The 20791-nt window shown below is 47.0% G+C and overlaps 2 protein-coding genes across 2 annotated transcripts; one reads left to right on the top strand and one right to left on the bottom strand.

Annotated features, from left to right (window-relative positions):
- Nucleotides 1–293: 293 nt before the first annotated feature.
- On the top strand, nucleotides 294–11580 carry TXNL4A (thioredoxin like 4A). Its single transcript, XM_069960136.1, has 4 exons — nucleotides 294–480; nucleotides 4352–4524; nucleotides 9683–9786; nucleotides 11145–11580. The coding sequence occupies exons 2-4, from the start codon at nucleotides 4372–4374 to the stop codon at nucleotides 11314–11316; spliced, it is 429 nt and encodes a 142-aa protein (XP_069816237.1). The 5' UTR covers nucleotides 294–480; nucleotides 4352–4371; the 3' UTR covers nucleotides 11317–11580.
- A 1576-nt stretch (nucleotides 11581–13156) lies between these two features.
- On the bottom strand, nucleotides 13157–19668 carry HSBP1L1 (heat shock factor binding protein 1 like 1). The gene is made up of 4 exons (XM_069960135.1): nucleotides 19533–19668; nucleotides 16080–16146; nucleotides 15619–15710; nucleotides 13157–13898 (listed from the first exon to the last, which is right to left on the bottom strand). Exons 1-4 carry the CDS (start codon nucleotides 19647–19649, stop codon nucleotides 13893–13895), a joined length of 282 nt encoding a protein of 93 aa, XP_069816236.1. The 5' UTR covers nucleotides 19650–19668; the 3' UTR covers nucleotides 13157–13892.
- Between the last annotated feature and the right edge of the window lie 1123 nt (nucleotides 19669–20791).

The following is a 20791-nucleotide window of genomic DNA, read 5'->3' as shown; positions in this document are numbered from 1 at the left end:
CTCTATGTGGCGGCAATACACACTATCACATTCCTGCACATAGAGCATTAGGGGGACACATGATAACACGGCCGTCCCATAACACAACCGAATGTGCTACTACGGAGCAAGTTACACGGGCGGAGTCACAATCCTGACGTCACTGGGACGGCCCTAGAGCGCATGCGTTCTGGATGAAGCGTGGACCGCCATCTTTACTTTGGGCATTAGCCATTAAGCAGAACTTTTGTCTGTTTTTCTTACAAAAAAGCAACAGAATTTGTGACTAGGAATTCTAAATGTGCCGAGTATTGAATAATATAGGACGTAGGTTTTATTTCTGAATAAGGAAGAGGCCGTCGTTCTCCATTGCCCTTGTTAAACATGGCGGCATAGGCGTCCGGTGTGGAAGTTTCCAGGAGGTTCCTGTACGGGGCTGTGGGCGGATCGGTCTCTGTTGCATGTGTGCTGGAGGAGATCCGTACCGGCGGCGGCTACGCGGTAAGTGCCGGTGTGGGTGGCTCGGGGCTGCGGGGCTCACGAGCTGGGGCTGATGTCTCTGACAGAATTGTGCCTGCCCCATGTAACCTCTCATCACGAGGGCCCCATGTAACCACCGACCGTAGTACCCGGGCTGCACCTTGTGGTCTATGGATATGTGCTTTGTCCATGGGAAGACTGCTGTACATCTCACTGCACCTGCCTGCAACTTTATTGTGATCTGGTCATGAGCCCATTCATTCTACTGCACACTATGTGCTGCTATGGGTCCATGTTATTGTAATTAGTGCTATGTAATACATGACGGGCCCCTGTAAGGGTCCTATTCCACAGGCCGAGCAGGGCCCGATCAACGACGTAAACAAGCGTCGATCTGCTAGATCGGCGCTCGTATACTGGGCCTATTCCACGGCCCCGATGATCGTGAAACAAGGGCTGCAGGGACATTATTACTGATGTCCTTGCAGCCCTTGCTTCATACATTACCTTTCCGGGGGCAGGTCCTCTTCTCCCGCGAGCTGCAGCAGCTTCGGAGCGGGGCTGTCCGAACTGACAGACCGCTCAGCCAATCACTGGCCGCAGAGGTCCCGGCCAGTGATTGGCTTAGCGGTCTGTCAGTTCGGACAGCCCCGCTCTGAAGCCAATGCTGCGGCGGGGGATCGGGAGAAGAAGACCTCCGCCCGGACAGGTAATGTATGGTTTTGCTGAAATCGACGGTCGCCGACGCACACCGCTATTCAACCGTAGCGATGCACTGGTGGTGAACGATGATTTTAGGTCTGAACCTTAACGTACCGGTACGTCATATGTCCCCAGAAGTTGTTCAGAGCGGGGCCACGCGGCGACCCCGCTCTGAACCGCCGCAATATCGGGTGCCGCGTGTAGCTCGGGACTGCGGCTATTAGAGGGCTCGGTCCGATCGCCGTGCCCGCTAATCAGGTAATCGGAGGCAGCTGTCAAAGTTGACAGCTGCCTCCGATTACCGGATGCAGGCGTTTCCTGGTGTCTAGTGGGGGAGATCTCCATGTGTGGTGCCGGCCGGGGTCCGCTGCAAGATGGCGCCGACCCCGACTCTGCACTCGTTTATTTTCAGCTGCAGCAGCCGAAAGCAAACGAGTGCCGATCTCATTGATCTTTGCTGTATAAGTATACAGCAAAGATCGCAATGAGAGATCTAAGTGTATATACTAGAAGTCCCCCAGAAAAAAAAAAAAAGTGTTGTTATTAGTAAAAAGCCCCCTCCCCTAATAAAAGTTTGAATCACCCCCCCCCCTTTTCCCATGTTTTAAATAAAAGTAAATAAATATGTTTGCTATCGCCGCGTGCGTAATCGCCTGAACTATTAATTAATCACATTACTGATCTCGTACGGTAAACGGCGTCAGCGCAAAAAGTGCAAAATTGCTTATTTTTGGTCGCATCAAATCCAGAAAAATTGTAATAAAAAGCAATTAAAAAGTCGTTATGTGTTATGGACCGGACTTCGGAACCCCCCGGCACCATTGTCTGTATATATGGACCATGCACGGAACGTGTGAATGTAGTCTCAATGTTCTCCTTTATATATTAAAAACTAAAAAGATAAATAAATCACACATGACACAATTTACTTGCACATTTCTGGCTTGCACCCTTCGTCATAGAGCGTCCTAAGGGTGCAAGTAGGGCTGGGCGATATGGCCTAAAATTTATATCACGATATAATTTGATGCATGCACGATATATCACGATATATCAATTTTTTTGTGTGTGTATACAACATCAGCCCCATGCCATTTTTTGCCATCATCCTTTCTCCCAGCCAGCACCATTATCCCTTATGTCAGGGCTTGCCAAATTTCATCAGAATCTAGGAGCCAAGGTTTTTTTTATACTTATAAAGCGTTATTTTCAACGACGAAAATAACACATCTTAAATTAACAATAAAGAAGACTAGAACCAAACAGCATGGGCATTAACAAGATAATGTGACACACACCACGGCACACCCACGTGCCATCAGCGGCTCAGCCCTGTGCAACCAGCCCCCTTTGTGCCATCTCTGTGCCATCTCTGTGCCATCAGCCCACCCTGTGCCAGTCATCAGCCCTCCCCTGTGCAATCAGCCACCCCTGGTGCCAGTCATCAGCCCTCCCCTGTGCCAGTCATCAGCCCCCCCTTGTGCCAGTTATCACCCCCCCCCCCTTGCCAGTCATCAGCCCTCCCCTGTGCCATCAGCCCCTCCTTGTGCCAGTTATCAGCCCCCCTTGTGCCAGTCATCAGCCTTTCCCTGTGCCATCAGCCCCTCCTTGTGCCAGTTATCAGCCCCTCCTTGTGCCAGTTATCAGCCCCCCTTGTGCCAGTCATCAGCCTTTCCCTGTGCCATCAGCCCCTCCTTGTGCCAGTTATCAGCCCCTCCTTGTGCCAGTTATCAGCCCCTCCTTGTGCCAGTTATCAGCCCCTCCTTGTGCCAGTTATCAGCCTTCCCCTGTGCCAGTTATCAGCCCCTCCTTGTGCCAGTTATCAGCCTTCCCCTGTGCCATCAGCCCACCCTGTGCCAGTCATCAGCCCTCCCCTGTGCAATCAGCCACCCCTGGTGCCAGTCATCAGCCCTCCCCTGTGCCAGTTATCAGTCCTCCCTTTGTGCCAGTTATCAGCCCCCTCCCTTTGTGCCAGTTATCAGCCCCCCCCTTGCCAGTTATCAGCCCCCCCCTTGCCAGTTATCAGCCCCCCGTTGCCAGTCATCAGCCCCCCCCCCTCCGGTGCCAGTCATCTCCCCCTCCCCTATGCCATCATCAGCTTTCCCTATGTGCCAGCCAAGCCCCATGCCATTGCCACATCATGTCCCCCCAGCCTGGGCCATCATCAGCCCCATGCCATAGCCATCTGCACCCCCTGACCCCTCTGCTACTTACCTTTCCTGCAGGGCTGGCTGATGGAGTCCGCGAGGCGAGACGGGCCGCGTCTTCTTCCCAGCATGCACTGGGAGAGACCTGACGTCACACGCATCGTTGGCTAGCGCGCTGACGATGTGTGAATGAAAGGCCCTGCAGCGCGGTACCACGGAGCGGTAAGTGAGAAGCTTATTCACTACCGCTCCGTGGGCATGTATCGCGATATGACGATATGGCGAAAATCTATATCGTCATCCGAATTGATGACGATATTTTTGCATATCGTTCATGTCGCCCAGCCCTAGGTGCAAGCCTGAAATTGGTAAGAGGATACTTTCATTCCAAGTGTTATTTATGTTATTTTAACATATAATGAAGAATAGGATCATGCTTTTACAGAGAATCCCTGTGATCGGCTTCATGGCTTGATACTTGGCGCTCTGCAGTGATCGGTGCTCTAAGGTGTGTTTCCACAGAGAGATTTATCTGACAGATCATTGAAGTCAAAGCCAGGAATAGACTATAAACAGAGAACAGGTCATAAAGTAAAGACTGAGATTTCTCCTCTTTTCAAATCCATTTCTGGCTTTGGCTTCAGAAATTAAATGAATCAGATGAACCATAAGGGAGGTAGCTCGTTGGCCGATTTGATCTTATGTGCAGCTGTTAAAATCATTGTTATAGGCTGCACATTTCTCTGTCTAAATGGGATGTGTGGCCAATATCAATGTATTTAAATGGTCATACCTATAGGTATCTATGGGCCAACTTTTATCTAGTGTTGAAATGAACTGTCAAACTCTTTGGGTTCAGCCTATGGCTCTACCCATGTTTTCCCTAGGATGGCCTCCAACTTCTACAGCCCTTGGGAATCAAATGCCGAGGGGTCGAAGAATGTTGCCAAACCCAACCAGTTTGACAGGTCCGTTCAATACTAATCATTTCTATTGTAACCATCATTATGTATTATTAATTGTTTTATATCATCTTTTGAAAGGGTAAAAGAAACTTGCCATCATGTCTTATATGCTTCCACATTTGCACAATGGCTGGCAAGTAGACCAGGCCATCCTTTCTGAGGAAGACCGTGTGTTGGTTATCCGCTTTGGACATGACTGGGATCCAACATGTATGAAGATGGATGAAGTATTGTACAGCATAGCTGAGAAGGTCAGTGTGAACATGAGGGGTTACAATTGCTGGACTGGTACATATTAAAGGAAAAGTATGGTGAACATTTTTATTGAAGTATTGTATTGCCCCCCAAAAGTTATAAGACACAGGGCACTGGAGGGACACTGAGCATCCCTCTGCCATCATCTTCTCCAGCAGCCACAGCCCGCATAGCTCTAGGAGTCGGGTCGTGACTAGTGTTAAGCTGATCTGTCAAAAGTGTTCGAGTCGGTAACTGAAAGACTCGGCATTTGATTACCGGTGGCTGCAGAGATTGCATGCCGCCCTAGGGCTGCCAGGAAAACATGGACATGGCATGTAGTCCATCGGCGCTTTGAAGTGAGCTCAGGAGCTGAGCTCACTTCGAAGCCTATGGGGACCGGCTGCTATATGCAGCTAGGTCCTTACTGGTAATGACGGGCCATCATGATCGTGCGGCCGCCCGCCATTAACCCCTGCAGTGCTGCGATTGCGGCATTTACATCAGTGGCAGGAGCTGTGCTCCTCTCACCGACCGATCGGGACCCCCGCAGCGTGACTGCGGGGGTTCCGATCGTTGTATCTGACTGCTGGAGGTCTCTTACCTTCCTCCCGGCAGTCAGATCGGCGATCACTGTATAGAGCCTGCACAGGCAGGCTCTATGCAATGATCGCAGATAGCACTGATCAATGCTATGCTATGCACAGGCAGGCTCTATGCAATGATCGCAGATAACATTGATCAATGCTATGCTATGGCATAGCAATGATCAGTGTTAAAAATCCAATGTAAAAATGTCCCTAAGGGGACACAAAATGTGTTAAAATTTTATTTTTTTTATTTTTTAAGTTTTAAAAAACACACCATATCCCCTCCCCCAATAAAAGTTTAAATCACTCCCCTTTCCCATTTTATAAATGAAACACATAAAAATTAATAAATATACAATAAACCGTAGCGTGCGTAATCGTCCGATCTAATAAAATAAATCAATATTGTTCCCCCACGGTGAACGGCATAAGAAAAAAAAAAAAGTTTAAAAACCGTCAGGATTAATGATTTTTATTACATTTTATTTTAAATAAAATGTATAAAAATTAATCAATTATGTCTCATCTCCACACATATGGTATTAATAAAAACTAGAGATCATGGCGTAAAAAATGACACCCCATACAGCCCCGTAGGTGAAAAAATCGAAATGCTATAAGAGTAAAAAATAAAAAGGGGCCATTGTAATCACACCTATTTGCAAAAAAAAGTTTTACTGTTAGGGTAAATTCACACGGGCGGATCCGCCGGGAGTCTCACGCACGAAATCTGCAGCTAATCCGCAATACACATATTATTCTTCTTCTTATTATTATTAATACGTGTAGTGCGGATTAGCTGCGGATTTCGTGCGTGACACTCCCGGCGGATCCGCCCATGTGAATTTACCCTTAATATAAATAGTAAACATTAGAAACGCTATATAAACTGCAGATCGCTGTATTCAAGCCCTCACATGGCCCAGTAGCTGGAAAAATAAGTTATGGGTCTTAGAAGAAAAAACAAAAACGCTAAATTGAAAATCGTCCCTTAAGGCCATTTTGGGCTCCGTCCTTAAGAGGTTAAAAATACTGTGTGGGAACATAGCCTCATACTGCATGTTGTGCACAGGGTTTTTATCACAATGAAGCTGGTCATAAAAAAGTCAGTTAACCAATTGGCAAATGACACAATCCCTCCGTATGTAATGAGATTTCGTACCATACACCCTATTATTTCTCCATCAGATGCTGGACATGTTCCCCATTGTCTTTTCAGGGTTTTTAGCAATAAATGAGACTGAACTGGTATTTCTCAGTAAATTGTAAGACATATCTGTTGTGAAACTAAAACTCCCATAATCTGACAAAAATGCCTAGTTTCATAGCAACTAAAAGATTTACATATGAGACTATTACCATACAGCATAGTTGAAGCAAGCATGTTTTTATATGTGGAAACTGTTACTCATGTATACCAGTCCGATAAAGGCCCAAAGGCACATTATGGTATAATAACTCTATAGACTTGTTTAAAGGGGTTATCCAGCGAAAATCTTCGAAATTCTTTCAAATCAACTGATATTAGAAAGTTATAAAGATTTGTAATTTACTTCTATTAAAAAATCTCAAGTCTTCCCATACTTTAGCTGCTGTATGTCATGCAGGAAATGATTTTTTATTTTCAGTCTGACACACTGCTTTCTGCTGACTATGGCCGAGATTGCTCTGCTGACTCTGGCCGAGACAGGAACTTTGTCTCGTTTTTTTCTGAATTCCCATAAAAAAAACCTCTCCTGCTCTGGACAGTTCCTGTCTCAGCCAGAGATGTCAGCAGAGAGCACTGTGTCAGACTGAAAATAAGACAACATTTCCTGCATGACATACAGCAGCTAATAAGTATGGGAAGACTTGAGATTTTTTAAATAGAAGTAAATTACAAATCTAGATAACTTTCTGACACCAGTTGATTCGAAAGAAAAAGATTTTCGCTAGACAACCACTTTAACTTAGCATGCACATTAGAAGCTTTCATTGCACACTAAGGGTCCATTTACACAGAAAGATTTTCTGCCAAAGATTTGAAGCTAAAGCCCGTAATGGATTTGAAAAGAGGAAAAATCCACTCCATATTAGTCCCTTTAGACAGATTCCGCCAAGTCCACGTCGTTCCGCCCTCAGAACCTCAGGTTTAGACTACGCCAAATTTACCATTTTTTCGCATCCCTCCCGTGGCAAGGCAATACTAGCACCTCCTTCTCATCATTTGAACACATTTGCCGTTCTGACCCAACTGGGAAGGGGATAATCTCCGATCTTTGTTCCACATTCAACTCCCCGCCCCCCCCACAGACCAAATTACCTTTCATGATCAAATGGGAAACTGACCTTGCTCCTACACTATCCCCAGAGCGATGGCATCATTGCTGTGAACAGATCACTAAAGGAAGCCGACAAGTATCTCTTATGGAATCCTCGATTAAGGTGCTACATAGGGTCCATTATGTGCCCAGCCTCCTTCATAAATTCTATCTCCATGTGCCACCGACCTGTTTCCGTGGCTGCTCAGATATTGGCAATACACTGCATACTTGGTGGACCTGCCCTGTGGTCTCTAGCTTTTGGGATTCTATATTGGTAATTCTCTCCTCCCTGCTTCACAAAGCCCTCCCTAAAAGGCCATCAGCACTCCTACTAGGAGACAAAATTCCCTCCACTAATTCCAAACAACATAAACTACTCCAACACGTCCTTATGGCTGCCAGAATCCACATAGCGGCCAAATGGAGATCTCCCACACTGTCAGTCCAGGCAGTTGTTGACAGGGTGAATGTAATCATGCTCTATGAAAAAATTGAAGCCACCCGTACTGACACACTTGAATGATACACCACAGTCTGGCACCCATGGCTAGACTTCGCAACCACCCCATCCCTACTTTCAATGCTCCGTCTAGCTTCCTAGCAATGCAATCCTCCGTACCTATGCATGAGCTGAACCCTCCACTCCCCCCAAGGACTCTATTACCCTTTATGTTTAAATCCTGCAGGCACTTGAACGACCTTGTATGCTAATACTGTATATCCGTTTGTTTGTTTGTTTGTTTGTTTTATGTTTCCTCTTCCTTGATCTTATGTTTTCTTCTTCCAAACCTGGAGGAGGTATACATTGTACTTTATTCCCCCTGCGTGGGACGATTTTGCCTTGATCCTGTTTATTGTATGCATTAAATCTTCCTCAATAAAAACTTTGACACTAGAAACGAAGAAAAATCTGAGGCTTGCCTTTATGACCTGATCTCTGTTTATAGCCTGTTTCTGGCTTTGGCTTCAAATCTTTGGCAGATAATCTGTTAGATAATCTTTCTGTGTAAATGGACCCTAAGGGAGAGATTTATCAAACTGGTGTAAATTAGAATTGTCTTAGTTGCCCCTAGCAACCAATCAGATTCCACCTTTCATTTTTCAAAGAATCTGTGAGGAATGAAAAGTGGAATCCACTTTACACCAGTCTGATAAATCTCCCTCTAAGGGTGCCTTCACACATACTGGATCCACAGTGGATTTCACACTGTGAATTCGCAGCGAACTCGGCTGCAGATATTGATATCCCACTGTGTGTATATAATTTAACCCCCCACCGGCCAGAGCATACATTACCTGCTCCAGGATCCGTCTTGCTTCGGGGGTTCTCGGCTGGACGTCTCCCTCAGCAAATCAGTGGCTGCGGCGAGGCAGCTCACTGATTGGCTGAGTGGGACAGGCAGACCCCGGGAACCCCCAAAGCAAGCCGGATCGCAGAGCAGGTAATGTATGCTCTGGCCGGTGGGGTATATCAATCCCGCTGCGAGTATGTATTCTCATTGGGATGAACAGGCACTGGATCTGCAGCGGAGTTCGCTGCGAATTCACAGTGTGAAATCCACTGCGGATCTGGTGTGTGTGTGAAGGCACCCTAAGGGTGCCTTCACACCTAGCGGATCTCACTTCTGCGGATTCGCAGCGAGATCAGCTGCGGATCCAGTATCGTTCACCCCTATGATAGCACATACTCGCATCGGGATTGACATCCCGCTGTGAGTATGTGCTTTAACTTCCTGGTGCCCGCCGCCCTCATCCTCGTCCCCTTCATCCTCCATTTCTGAGCCTGCATCCTGCAGCCCGCCGCCGAGAACATTAATTACCTGCTCGGCGGCGCGGCTGCAGTGAGGCTCCCGGCTCCGGTCCTGCTCAGCCGATCACCACCTCACTGTAGCTGCGCCGCCAAGAAGGTAATGTATGCTCTCGGCGGCGGGCGCGGGGATGGAGGATGCCAGCGGCAGGGCTGATGGGACGGGGCTGCGGGCACCAGGGAGTTAAAGCACGTACTCACAGCGGGATATCAATCCCGCTGCGAGTATGTGCTATCATAGGGGTGAATGATACTGGATCCGCAGCTGATCTCGCTGCGAATCCGCAGAAGTGAGATCTGCTGCGGATCCGGTAGGTGTGAAGGTACCCTAAATGTAGAACCTTGGATGATGATGTGATATGGATGATATGTTTTGAGTTTGCGCAGTTTATTCTTTAGAAACATTTGCTGTATGTCTGCAATGCCTTGTAACATGAAGAACTAAAATTGTACATTATCTTATTCTTCACTGTAGGTGAAAAACTTTGCTGTGATTTATCTGGTGGATATAACAGAAGTACCAGATTTTAATAAAATGTATGAGTTATATGATCCCTGTACAGTCATGTTTTTCTTCAGGTAAGATTTATAGATTTATTACTCTTTTATTGATCTATATTTCTGGTCTGAACACTTAGACCCGGACCGATAAAAACTTTTGACATGTCTCTATGACATGCCAAAAGTTTTTTATATTGACAGTGACACTTAAAGAATCATTCCAAATATTCATTTTGTTGCTGTTGTTTTAAAGTGACACTGTCACCCCCTTTTTGCATTTTGACTGCTCTACACAGGTGTAAAGGGTAAGTGTTACAGCTTTCATTACTTATTTTATATTATTCGTCATGGTGCTTGTTCTGGTAAAAAGTGTTTTTTATTATCTGTGGATTGGTATATGTGGGCTGGGCTTCGCTGGCTAATCGCCACTTAGCCCGGCCCTATCAGTGAAGTCATCACCGCATAGACCCCACCCCCTAGAATGACACACACCAATAACCGCTTAGGGAACGGGGCCTATGTAAAAAAAAAAAAAAAAACACTGCACAAACAACTGCCGCAAAAGGCTGTGTGTGAAATCCCCTTTAGGCTACAAACCCACTTGACGTATTTTCTGCGTGAATCAGTCTTAAAAATAAGCAGGCAAAACGCAGGTTGGCTTTATACAATTATTCTGCGTTAAAATACGCAATTGCGTATTTTTGAAGCGTGAAGCTACATGCGTTTTTCGCACAGGTTGTTAACAACTGATGCTTTGCTAACACAAGCTTCACGCTTCAAAAATACGCAATTGCGTATTTTAACGCAGAACAATTGTATAAAGCCAACCTGCGTTTTGCCTGCTTATTTTTAAGACTGATTCACGCAGCAAATACATCAAGTGGGTTTGTACCCTTAAGCTACATTTACATCTATACATACATTTTATTTTGTGGTATGCGTCGGAAAAATGGCAGAATCTGACATTTTATCAGGATCCAATGATTTTTGTAGCCCCAACAAAGTCCGAAAGTGACGCTTGATGCAGTTATTTGCGTCTGCAAAAAAAAAAAGAGCATAAATGGACTGAATGTAGCCAGCTTTGGACTGTGGTGAGTGTATTGCAATTGATGCATCTGGCAGTGGTATACCACTGAATATCATTCAGCTGGTTTCCTGATGTATTCCACAAAATATGTGAAATACATCAGGAATATCTACGCTTATAGGGGGAGATTTATCAAACATGGTGTAAAGTGAAACTCGTTCAGTTGCCCCTAGCAACCAATCAGATTCCACCTTTCATTTTCCAAAAAGTCTGTGAGGAATGAAAGCTGGAATCTGATTGGTTGCATGTTTGATAAATCTCCCCCATAGATTTTATGGGCTGTACCTATGCTGCTTTTCTTTAGTACTGCTTTTGCTATAATTTTTTTTGTGTGTCTTTCCTTCCACAGGAACAAGCACATTATGATTGATTTAGGCACTGGTAACAACAACAAGATTAACTGGGCAATGGAAGACAAACAGGAGATGATTGATATTGTGGAAACTGTGTACAGAGGTGCCAGAAAGGGCAGAGGGTTAGTGGTGTCTCCCAAGGACTACTCCACAAAGTACAGATACTGAAGATGTTACTGCCTGCTTGTATATTACTTTTATACATATATTTTATTACGTCAACTTGGACAGTCATGAGATGATCGACATGTGAGTTCAGAAGGAGTGAGCAATTCTACTGTTTATACCTTGTGACAAGGAGGATGTATTGTGAGTTTCCTCATCTGAGACTTGGAAAACACAAGATATGAACATCTTATTTATGTTAATAAGTATTTGTCCTTTTGTACTGTATTCAATAAATCTGAAATGTGTATCTTTTGTTTAAGAAAACAGCTGTCTGTGTCTGTTATATGGTCATCGCACAAGGATGCTCCGTTTTGCTTCTCCAAGCTATTTCTAGGTTCACAGTAGGGAGGAGATAATCCTGAATTACAGTATTTGTTCAGTACAAAAGACAATGGAAACACTACAGTTATAGGGAAGCCATTGTAATGGCCATAGCCTGTGTGCAGAATAAAATAGTTTCTGCTGTGAAAGTGACAATAAGCTAACATTACCAGTTGTCATACTACATTGTAGGATACATTTATATGGAGCTTGTGGCCTGATTTCATCAGTCCAAACTGGCCTAAGGCCTGATGCACCTGGCTGTATTATAGATGAGTGTTAAACAAATTTATAGTATTACTTAAAGGGCCACTCTCATAAAAAAAAAGATATCAAAAACTTTGATCAGTTGGGGGGGGTTGAAGGGAACCAATCAGCCCAATCGTGCTGATATGGTTCCCTGAAACACTGTATACAGCTCCTGCAGCAGCCTTGGCACATACCGGCCGCGGCTGCAGCAGTAGCTGTAAACCCAAAGAAAAGGACTTTAATCACCCGGGGGTGTGACAGGCAGAGGCGGGCAGCTCCCTGTCCATACCTAGTCACCTCGCTCTGCCTATCAGCGCTTCTAGGGATGATTGACAGGCAGAGAGGTTTGTTACTGGCCTCTCTGCCTGTCAATCATCTCTCTGAGCGCGCTGATGGGCAGAGAGCCTGATATGGTGCCCCTTTAAAGGAGACCTGTCGCCCCCCCATGCCGGGGTGACAGGCTCCCGACCCGCAGCTAGATCCCCTTATACTGACCTCATACCGCCGAGTCCGGCTCCCGGTCCCGGGACTGAGATATCCTAGTCAGAAGCCGGCGCGAGCGCTGTGGAGATAGGTCTGGCGTCCATAGAGAATGAATGGAGCCGTGCGCGCGCTGCAGAGATGTGTCCGACTGAGTTCAGACTACAACTGATCAGAAGTACACACATAGTGGGGGATTTACTAAGCTTACGCCAGGGAGAAGGTGCAAATTCGCCCCTTCTCCCTGGCGTGCGCCTCGCTCGCCCGATGTGCGGGCTGGCAGAGCTTGCGGGGGCGTGATGAGGCGGGGAGGAGGCGTGGCCTCCTCCCGCGCCTCATTTACCACGCTGGAAGCAGGTGTAGATTTGGTATGCCAGGAGCAGATTCAGGTGCCCGGCCGGTCGGATTCACTAAGAGGCGTATGTCTCTTAGTGAATCCTGCCGTGAAAAAGGGGGGCGGGCCTTTCATTAATCCCCCCCCTTAGTGTTTTCACTACTGGGCTGTGAACTAGATGGACTGCCAATGCAAGTCTATGGGCCTGTCTAGGTCTCAGACACAGTGAGACGAGAAGATAGTAGTTTCTCAACTTGTCCTACAATTCGGTCAGGGTCTGAGTGATTTTTAAAACTTTTTTTTTTATTATTTATTTTATCGTAATAAGATAAGAACAAAATAAAACTACATATACATTCTCTTTTAGTACATACAGCAAGAAAAAGTACCATCAAACAAATGTTATAAATTTTTTTTCCTTTTATTCTCTAAGTCCGCTCAGAAAAGTGCCCCCCCCGCTGGAGTACCCCTTTAACCATAAGCACTCATTGCAACTGTGGATTAGCAACACGTACAGTTAAAGTGCTGGGTGCTTCATCTGGAATTCCAGACAGTTTCCGAATGCTCTCATAGGGTTTTATGGGGCATCCATGCCACAAATTCAGGACAATCATAGGACATGTCCTATATTTTCTGGACCTATTTCCTGTCATGGACATCCTTCAAGAAAAATTTGAAAGGCTCTCAGTGCCCAATAGAACCCTATGGGTCAGGAAATCTTTCTGGATTTATTAATATTAGGCCAAGATTTTATCATAAATGGCAGAGTGTCATAGAGATTGTTCTTTTCAAATCTATTCCTAGCTTTGTATTTAATAATTGCAACCTGAACAAGGGAACACACCCAAATAACTAAACATAGTTATTCTGTAACAATATTGCCCCCTAGCTGTACAGAACAAAATAACACATCTGGAACACAAATTTAATGGAAAAAAAGGCAAAAGTTTAATTAGACACAATCAATTGAACAGAAGAGGCACAGTACTATATGTTAGAGTAGCTGTGTACATAGTAACTGCAGCCAGAAGGTCAAAATATACTGGTACGGTATGTACAATGCATATTGCTCATTCACAGTACAGTGTGTAATATAGTGATATAGCAGCATTCATTTCATAAAAATAATTTTAGCTTAAAACTTTATTAATACAATAACAAAATACGTTGCAGGAATTCTTCAATGATTCTGTCAATGCTGGAAGAGAAGAGAAAAAAAAGATATATTTATAAACTAGAAGTAGATTAAGTTCTATAGAGATCTCCAAATGATGAGTTTCTCAATTCAATTTAAAAATCCTTTTGTAATGATCTAAAATAAACATTGGAATAATGTCCAAAATGATGCTTTGCTGTGTCACTATGAAAGACATCCTCACATGGTGTAGTCATATAAAGTGGGGGAAAGAACACAAAGAAAATGACAGCTGTCTAAAAATATGGCTGAAAAAAAGATGTTGTTTGAATATATACTTGTTAAGTTAAAGGAGAAGTCCGGCCAGACCCAATTTTTTTTAGCAAGTGCTGGGGAGGTGGAGGATAAAAGCAATAATGTGCTCTTACCTCCCCCGCTCCAGCGATGGTGGCTGCATACTGACCAGTGGCGGATTAACTTTACTATAGGCCCCGGGCTGTTCACCAAGCCTGGGCCCCCCCAACCCATTGAAACTATGGCACCACTAGTGTAGTGTTCATAGTACAGGATAGATAAAGTAATGATGCCCTGATATGTGCAAAATTGCTGTAGAAAAGCAGCAATTTTTTGCAAATCATGGCAGAACTGAAGCCAGGAGACATTTCACCACTAAAAGTATAGGTCTTTTTAGGATGCCCAGAAAGGACCTATTATAATCCGCTACTGATACTGACGCTCGGGTCCCCGTTTGCTTTCTGGTCTGAGAGGGGACCCAGGTTGTGACATGTGAGGTTAGCCAGCGGCCATAGATGGGGTCCCACCTCAGCCGCTGACTGGCTGGGCGGACCACACACGTCACGACCTGGCTCCCCACTCAGACAAGGAAATGGCCGGGGACCGGAGCGGCAGTATGCAGTCACCAGCGCTGAAGTGGGGGAGGTAAGAGCATGTTATTTCTTTTATTCCCCCTCAGCACTTTCTATAAAAAAATAAATAAAAAGGGTCTGGCCGGACTTCACCTTTAAATATTTTTGAAAAAATACATTAATTTCATCCCGCTCTTTCCCTTTCAGTTTGTTGTCTACGTTACTGACCACCTCTCTTCTCTGGTAACAGTGGTCTGGTTTGCACAAAAATCTGCACCTCTTCCCTGGTGTATGCCAGGGGACATGTTAATCAATTCCACCCTATATCTCTATACATCTACATTACAGCTATATATATACACCAGCCAGACCACTGTATTTAGATTAGAGTGGTGGTCTATAACCTAGACAACGAGTTGTCAACAATAGGAGGGAAAAATCTGCCAATCTCTCTTGTGGCTGGAGGCAGCATTGCACTTAGAGTCACAAGAGCCCCCTCCCCCCATACTCACATGACCCAGCCCAGTCTCACTGTGTTCTGTTCTCCCAGCACCCCAGTGACATTACATCTGGGAGAAGGGAATGCCGTGGGACTGCACCGGGTAATGTGACTATGGGGGGAGGGGGCCTGTACAGTTTCTTGCTATGGGGCCCCATAAATCCCACCTACATCCCTGTACAGGTGTATCCTTCACACTATAAAGGATAAAGCCCTTTTCTTTAGTAATAGGAATATGATTTACAATATTGACTACACATCTCTAGGCTGTGGTCAGACATTGCAGTTTCTCTTAAGTTGCGGTACTGGCATGGTATTGAGTCATTTCATGGAAAACGCTGCAGTACAGTCACAGTACTGCAATGAAACTGCACAGTGTGAGAACACAACATTATAAATGTAAATTAAAGATACTTACTGCAGTGTCATCAGTGTTTTCCATCCCAGCCTGAGTCATAAGGTCGCTGACATTCTTCTGTAGTTCTTCTATGTTAGAACCCATTTCATCCAGTAAAACATTCAGGAAAATAACATCATATAAATTTGCTTAAATAACAGCCCATATATATGTATATGCTCATGTATATGTGTGGACATGAATGACTTATCCTAGTGATGTGCCCTCAATGGGGGAGATTTATTAAACTGGTGTAAAGTGAAACTGGCTCAGTTGCCCCTAGCAACCAATCAGATTCCACCTTTCATTTTCCAAAGAGTCTGTGAGGAATGAAAGGTGGAATCTGATTGGTTGCTAGGGGCAACTGAGCCAGTTTCACTTTACACCATGTTTAATAAATCTCCCCCATTATCTTTAGAAATATACCCCCCCCCCCTTGTATAAAATATAATACTGCTGAAAATAACACACAAAAAGGATATTTCTCTGTGTTAGTTGATCTGACATGGTTTGGAATCGTTCTTGGACGTTTTTTAAAAGGCTCTCAGCCTAAAAGGTGAAAAGAAAAAAAATGTAATAATAAAGCATAGAAACATGATTCTAAGAACCAAACATGTCTAGTGGCCCTTTGATCTGTATTCAGTTAATGGCAAAATTTAAAAATCCAGGGTGGGCACTGGGGGTTCAGGAAACTGACTGGCTGAGCGGGCGTTTCTGAGTCGGGATGTAATTATACAGGATTGGTGATGCTGCGGGGGGCATGGGGAGGGGGAAGCATTGCTTCTTTATTATGTTCCCGAACGCCCCTGCCCACCCAGGATTTTTACATTTCCCCAGAGTTCTCCTTTAAGTACTAATCTCTTACACCCCTTAGACCTTACACAGTATCACCATCCTGGTGTACCATGAATGTTACTGATAACCCAGTGACCGCCCTAGGTCACCAGGAACACTATGGTGGGATGTGTATGCCTAATACACACCTGGCTGTATAATCTGATGTTCCCATTAAACAGGGATGTGTTACTCCTACAGCTGCTTATCTCTGTGCACAGTGCAATGTATGCTGCTCTCAGCCACAAGTAAGTGATGGGCACAGAGACCCAGTGCCACCCCTGGAGCATTATTCCCCCAGTGCTAGGCATTATGCTGGGGTGGCACCCTCTCCCTATAATCCTAATGCCACCCCTGGAGCATTATTCCCCCAGTGCCAGGCATTGTGCTGGGGTGGCACCCTCTCACTATAATCCTAATGCCACCCCTGGAGCATTATTCCCCCAGTGCCAGGCATTGTGCTGGGGTGGCACCCTCTCCCTATAATCCTAATGCCACCCCTGGAGCATTATTCCCCCAGTGCCAGGCATTGTGCTGGGGTGGCACCCTCTCCCTATAATCCTAATGCCACCCCTGAAGCATTATTCCCCCAGTGCCAGGCATTGTGCTAGGGTGGCACCCTCTCACTTTAGTCCTATTGCCACCCCTGAAGCATTATTCCACCCAGTGCCAGGCATTGTGCTGGGGTGGCACCCTCTCACTACAGTCCTGTGCCACCCCTGGAGCATTATTCCCCCAGTGCCAGGCATTGTGCTGGGGTGGCACCCTCTCCCTATAATCCTAATGCCACCCCTGGAGCATTATTCCCCCAGTGCCAGGCATTGTGCTGGGGTGGCACCCTCTCACTATAATCCTAATGCCACCCCTGGAGCATTATTCCCCCAGTGCCAGGCATTGTGCTGGGGTGGCACCCTCTCCCTATAATCCTAATGCCACCCCTGGAGCATTATTCCCCCAGTGCCAGGCATTGTGCTGGGGTGGCACCCTCTCCCTATAATCCTAATGCCACCCCTGGAGCATTATTCCCCCAGTGCCAGGCATTGTGCTGGGGTGGCACCCTCTCCCTATAATCCTAATGCCACCGCTGGAGCATTATTCCCCCAGTGCCAGGCATTGTGCTGGGGTGGCACCCTCTCCCTATAATCCTAATGCCACCCCTGAAGCATTATTCCCCCAGTGCCAGGCATTGTGCTAGGGTGGCACCCTCTCACTTTAGTCCTATTGCCACCCCTGAAGCATTATTCCACCCAGTGCCAGGCATTGTGCTGGGGTGGCACCCTCTCACTACAGTCCTGTGCCACCCCTGGAGCAATATTCCCCCAGTGCCAGGCATTGTGCTGGGGTGGCACCCTCTCCCTATAATCCTAATGCCACCCCTGGAGCAATATTCCCCCAGTGCCAGGCATTGTGCTGGGGTGGCACCCTCTCACTATAATCCTAATGCCACCCCTGGAGCATTATTCCCCCAGTGCCAGGCATTGTGCTGGGGTGGCACCCTCTCACTATAATCCTAATGCCACCCCTGGAGCATTATTCCCCCAGTGCCAGGCATTGTGCTGGGGTGGCACCCTCTCCCTATAATCCTAATGCCACCCCTGGAGCAATATTCCCCCAGTGCCAGGCATTGTGCTGGGGTGGCACCCTCTCACTATAATCCTAATGCCACCCCTGGAGCATTATTCCCCCAGTGCCAGGCATTGTGCTGGGGTGGCACCCTCTCACTATAATCCTAATGCCACCCCTGGAGCAATATTCCACCCAGTGCCAGGCATTGTGCTGGGGTGGCACCCTCTCCCTATAATCCTAATGCCACCCCTGGAGCATTATTCCCCCAGTGCCAGGCATTGTGCTGGGGTGGCACCCTCTCACTATAATCCTAATGCCACCCCTGGAGCAATATTCCCCCAGTGCCAGGCATTGTGCTGGGGTGGCACCCTCTCACTATAATCCTAATGCCACCCCTGGAGCATTATTCCCCCAGTGCCAGGCATTGTGCTGGGGTGGCACCCTCTCACTATAATCCTAATGCCACCCCTGGAGCAATATTCCCCCAGTGCCAGGCATTGTGCTGGGGTGGCACCCTCTCACTATAATCCTAATGCCACCCCTGGAGCATTATTCCCCCAGTGCCAGGCATTGTGCTTGGGTGGCACCCTCTCCCTATAGTCCTGTGCCACCCCTGAAGCATTATTCCCCCAGTGCCAGGCATTGTGCTGGGGTGGCACCCTCTCCCTATAATCCTAATGCCACCCCTGGAGCATTATTCCCTCAGTGCCAGGCATTGTGCTGGGGTGGCACCCTCTCCCTATAGTCCTGTGCCACCCCTGAAGCATTATTCCCCCAGTGCCAGGCATTGTGCTGGGGTGGCACCCTCTCCCTATAATCCTAATGCCACCCCTGGAGCATTATTCCCCCAGTGCCAGGCATTGTGCTGGGGTGGCACCCTCTCACTTTAGTCCTATTGCCACCCCTGGAGCATTATTCCCTCAGTGCCAGGCATTGTGCTGGGGTGGCACCCTCTCCCTATAATCCTAATGCCACCCCTGGAGCATTATTCCCCCAGTGCCAGGCATTGTGCTGGGGTGGCACCCTCTCACTTTAGTCCTATTGCCACCCCTGGAGCATTATTCCCCCCAGTGCCAGGCATTGTGCTTGGGTGGCACCCTCTCCCTATAATCCTAATGCCACCCCTGGAGCATTATTCCCCCAGTGCCAGGCATTGTGCTGGGGTGGCACCCTCTCACTATAGTCCTGTGCCAGCATCACCCTACACACACCTCATGGCACCTGGAGCTGTACCCCTCCCCCTCCTCCTCCCAGGCTGCTGACATACAGACCCCTCACCGCCGCTCTGTCTCCATGTAAAGTTACACAAACTCCTGCATCGTATCACAGGACACAGGAAATTACACAAACTTACAAAATCCGAGAGGTCTTGTGGTGTTTTGGGGTCGTTGTCCGCCATGGTGCAGGTGACAGTGTGCGCCCCCCGCCCGCCCGCCTCCTGCCTTATGTACCGGGGGAAGCGTCCCCAAACAGCAGGAACAATAGCCCGGCAACTGTTATGGAAACCTTCGCAGCGCTGAGGACACGCCCCCTACCTGGCAGGCGGCCACGCCCTCCCCGGAGGCCACCGCTGCTCTGTGGAATGTGCCTCCAACCGTCCCCGCAGCCCCGCCGGGGAGCCCAGCCAGGACACGGGAAGGACGCGGTGTCATCCCGAGCTGTGTGCGCTCTAGGACAGTACCACACAGCAGCCTCCATATAGGTGGCGGAGTATATAGCGGTAGCCAGCAGGATTCTTATTTCTCCATACAGTGTTATTGCTGTAGCACCTGCAGGAGTGCCATGGAGCCTTCATACAGCTGGGGGGTCCAGGGCTGGGGGGCACAGATCCTAAGGACAGGCCACCATTGTTTGGATTTTTAATACTTTTTTTTTTTTTTTGGGGGGGGGGGGGGTTGAAACCATAAATAAATCATATAAATAAAAAGTGATATAATAGTAAAATATAAGAAATACATAGTAATATAAATATTTTTTGAGGACTCATTTTTATGGCATTCACTAGGTGGTAAATACTAGTACCTGTCATTGAAAATCACTTTTGACAAGTCATCAGGCACATTAAAGGGGTTGTGCAGCGCTAAACATTTATTCACAGAATAATACACATTACAGAGTTATACAATATTGTAATGTATGTTATGTATGTGAATGGCCCCCTTCCCGTGTCCCCCCCACCCACGCATTATACTTACTGCATTCGTGTCGACCCCTGGCCGCCATCTTGTGACAGTGACGTCATCTTTAGGAGGCCAGCCAAACCACTCCATCCGTCCTTCATGCCGGCCCCCCTATGCCGCCTCATCAGCTGATCAGCCGCGATTGGCTGAGCATAACTGTGCTCAGACAATCGCGGCTGAGCAGCTGGTGACGCGGCAGAGGGGGGCTGACAAGAGGGACGATGGAGCGGTTCGGCTGGCCTCCTAAAGATGACGTCACTGTCACAAGATGGCGGCCAGGGGTCGACACGAATGCAGTAAGTATAATGCACCGACACTTCCGGGTCTAGCGTAGGGGGGGGGGGGGAAACACGGGGAAGGGGGCCATTCACATACATAACATACATTACAATATTGTATAACTTTGTAATGTGTGTTATTCTGTGAATAAATGTTTAGCGCCGCACTACCCCTTTAAATTCAGATATAGCCAGGGAGAGCGTGCAGCTTCCATGCGATCCACTTTCCAGGCACTTATTGTGACGATGCAGCCTGCTGCTAGCTATCCCTAGTTATATCTCCTGATCACAGTGGGTCTCAGCAATGAGCTAAAGAAAGAGCAGATCGTTACTATC

Source organism: Dendropsophus ebraccatus, chromosome 2 (assembly GCF_027789765.1).
Source record: "Dendropsophus ebraccatus isolate aDenEbr1 chromosome 2, aDenEbr1.pat, whole genome shotgun sequence".
Lineage (NCBI taxonomy): Eukaryota > Metazoa > Chordata > Amphibia > Anura > Hylidae > Dendropsophus > Dendropsophus ebraccatus.
This window is presented reverse-complemented; position numbering and strand designations above follow the sequence as displayed.

Coding starts and splice junctions, on each gene's coding strand:
- TXNL4A (XM_069960136.1), top strand. CDS start 4,372: ATGTCTTATATGCTTCCACATTTGCACAATGGCTGGCAAGTAGACCAG. Junction 4,525..9,682: donor TGTACAGCATAGCTGAGAAG/GTCAGTGTGAAC, acceptor TCTTCACTGTAG/GTGAAAAACTTTGCTGTGAT. Junction 9,787..11,144: donor ACAGTCATGTTTTTCTTCAG/GTAAGATTTATA, acceptor TTCCTTCCACAG/GAACAAGCACATTATGATTG.
- HSBP1L1 (XM_069960135.1), bottom strand. CDS start 19,649: ATGACACCGCGTCCTTCCCGTGTCCTGGCTGGGCTCCCCGGCGGGGCT. Junction 16,147..19,532: donor AGGGCGTGGCCGCCTGCCAG/GTAGGGGGCGTG, acceptor TTCACCTTTTAG/GCTGAGAGCCTTTTAAAAAA. Junction 15,711..16,079: donor AGATCAACTAACACAGAGAA/ATATCCTTTTTG, acceptor TGAATGTTTTAC/TGGATGAAATGGGTTCTAAC.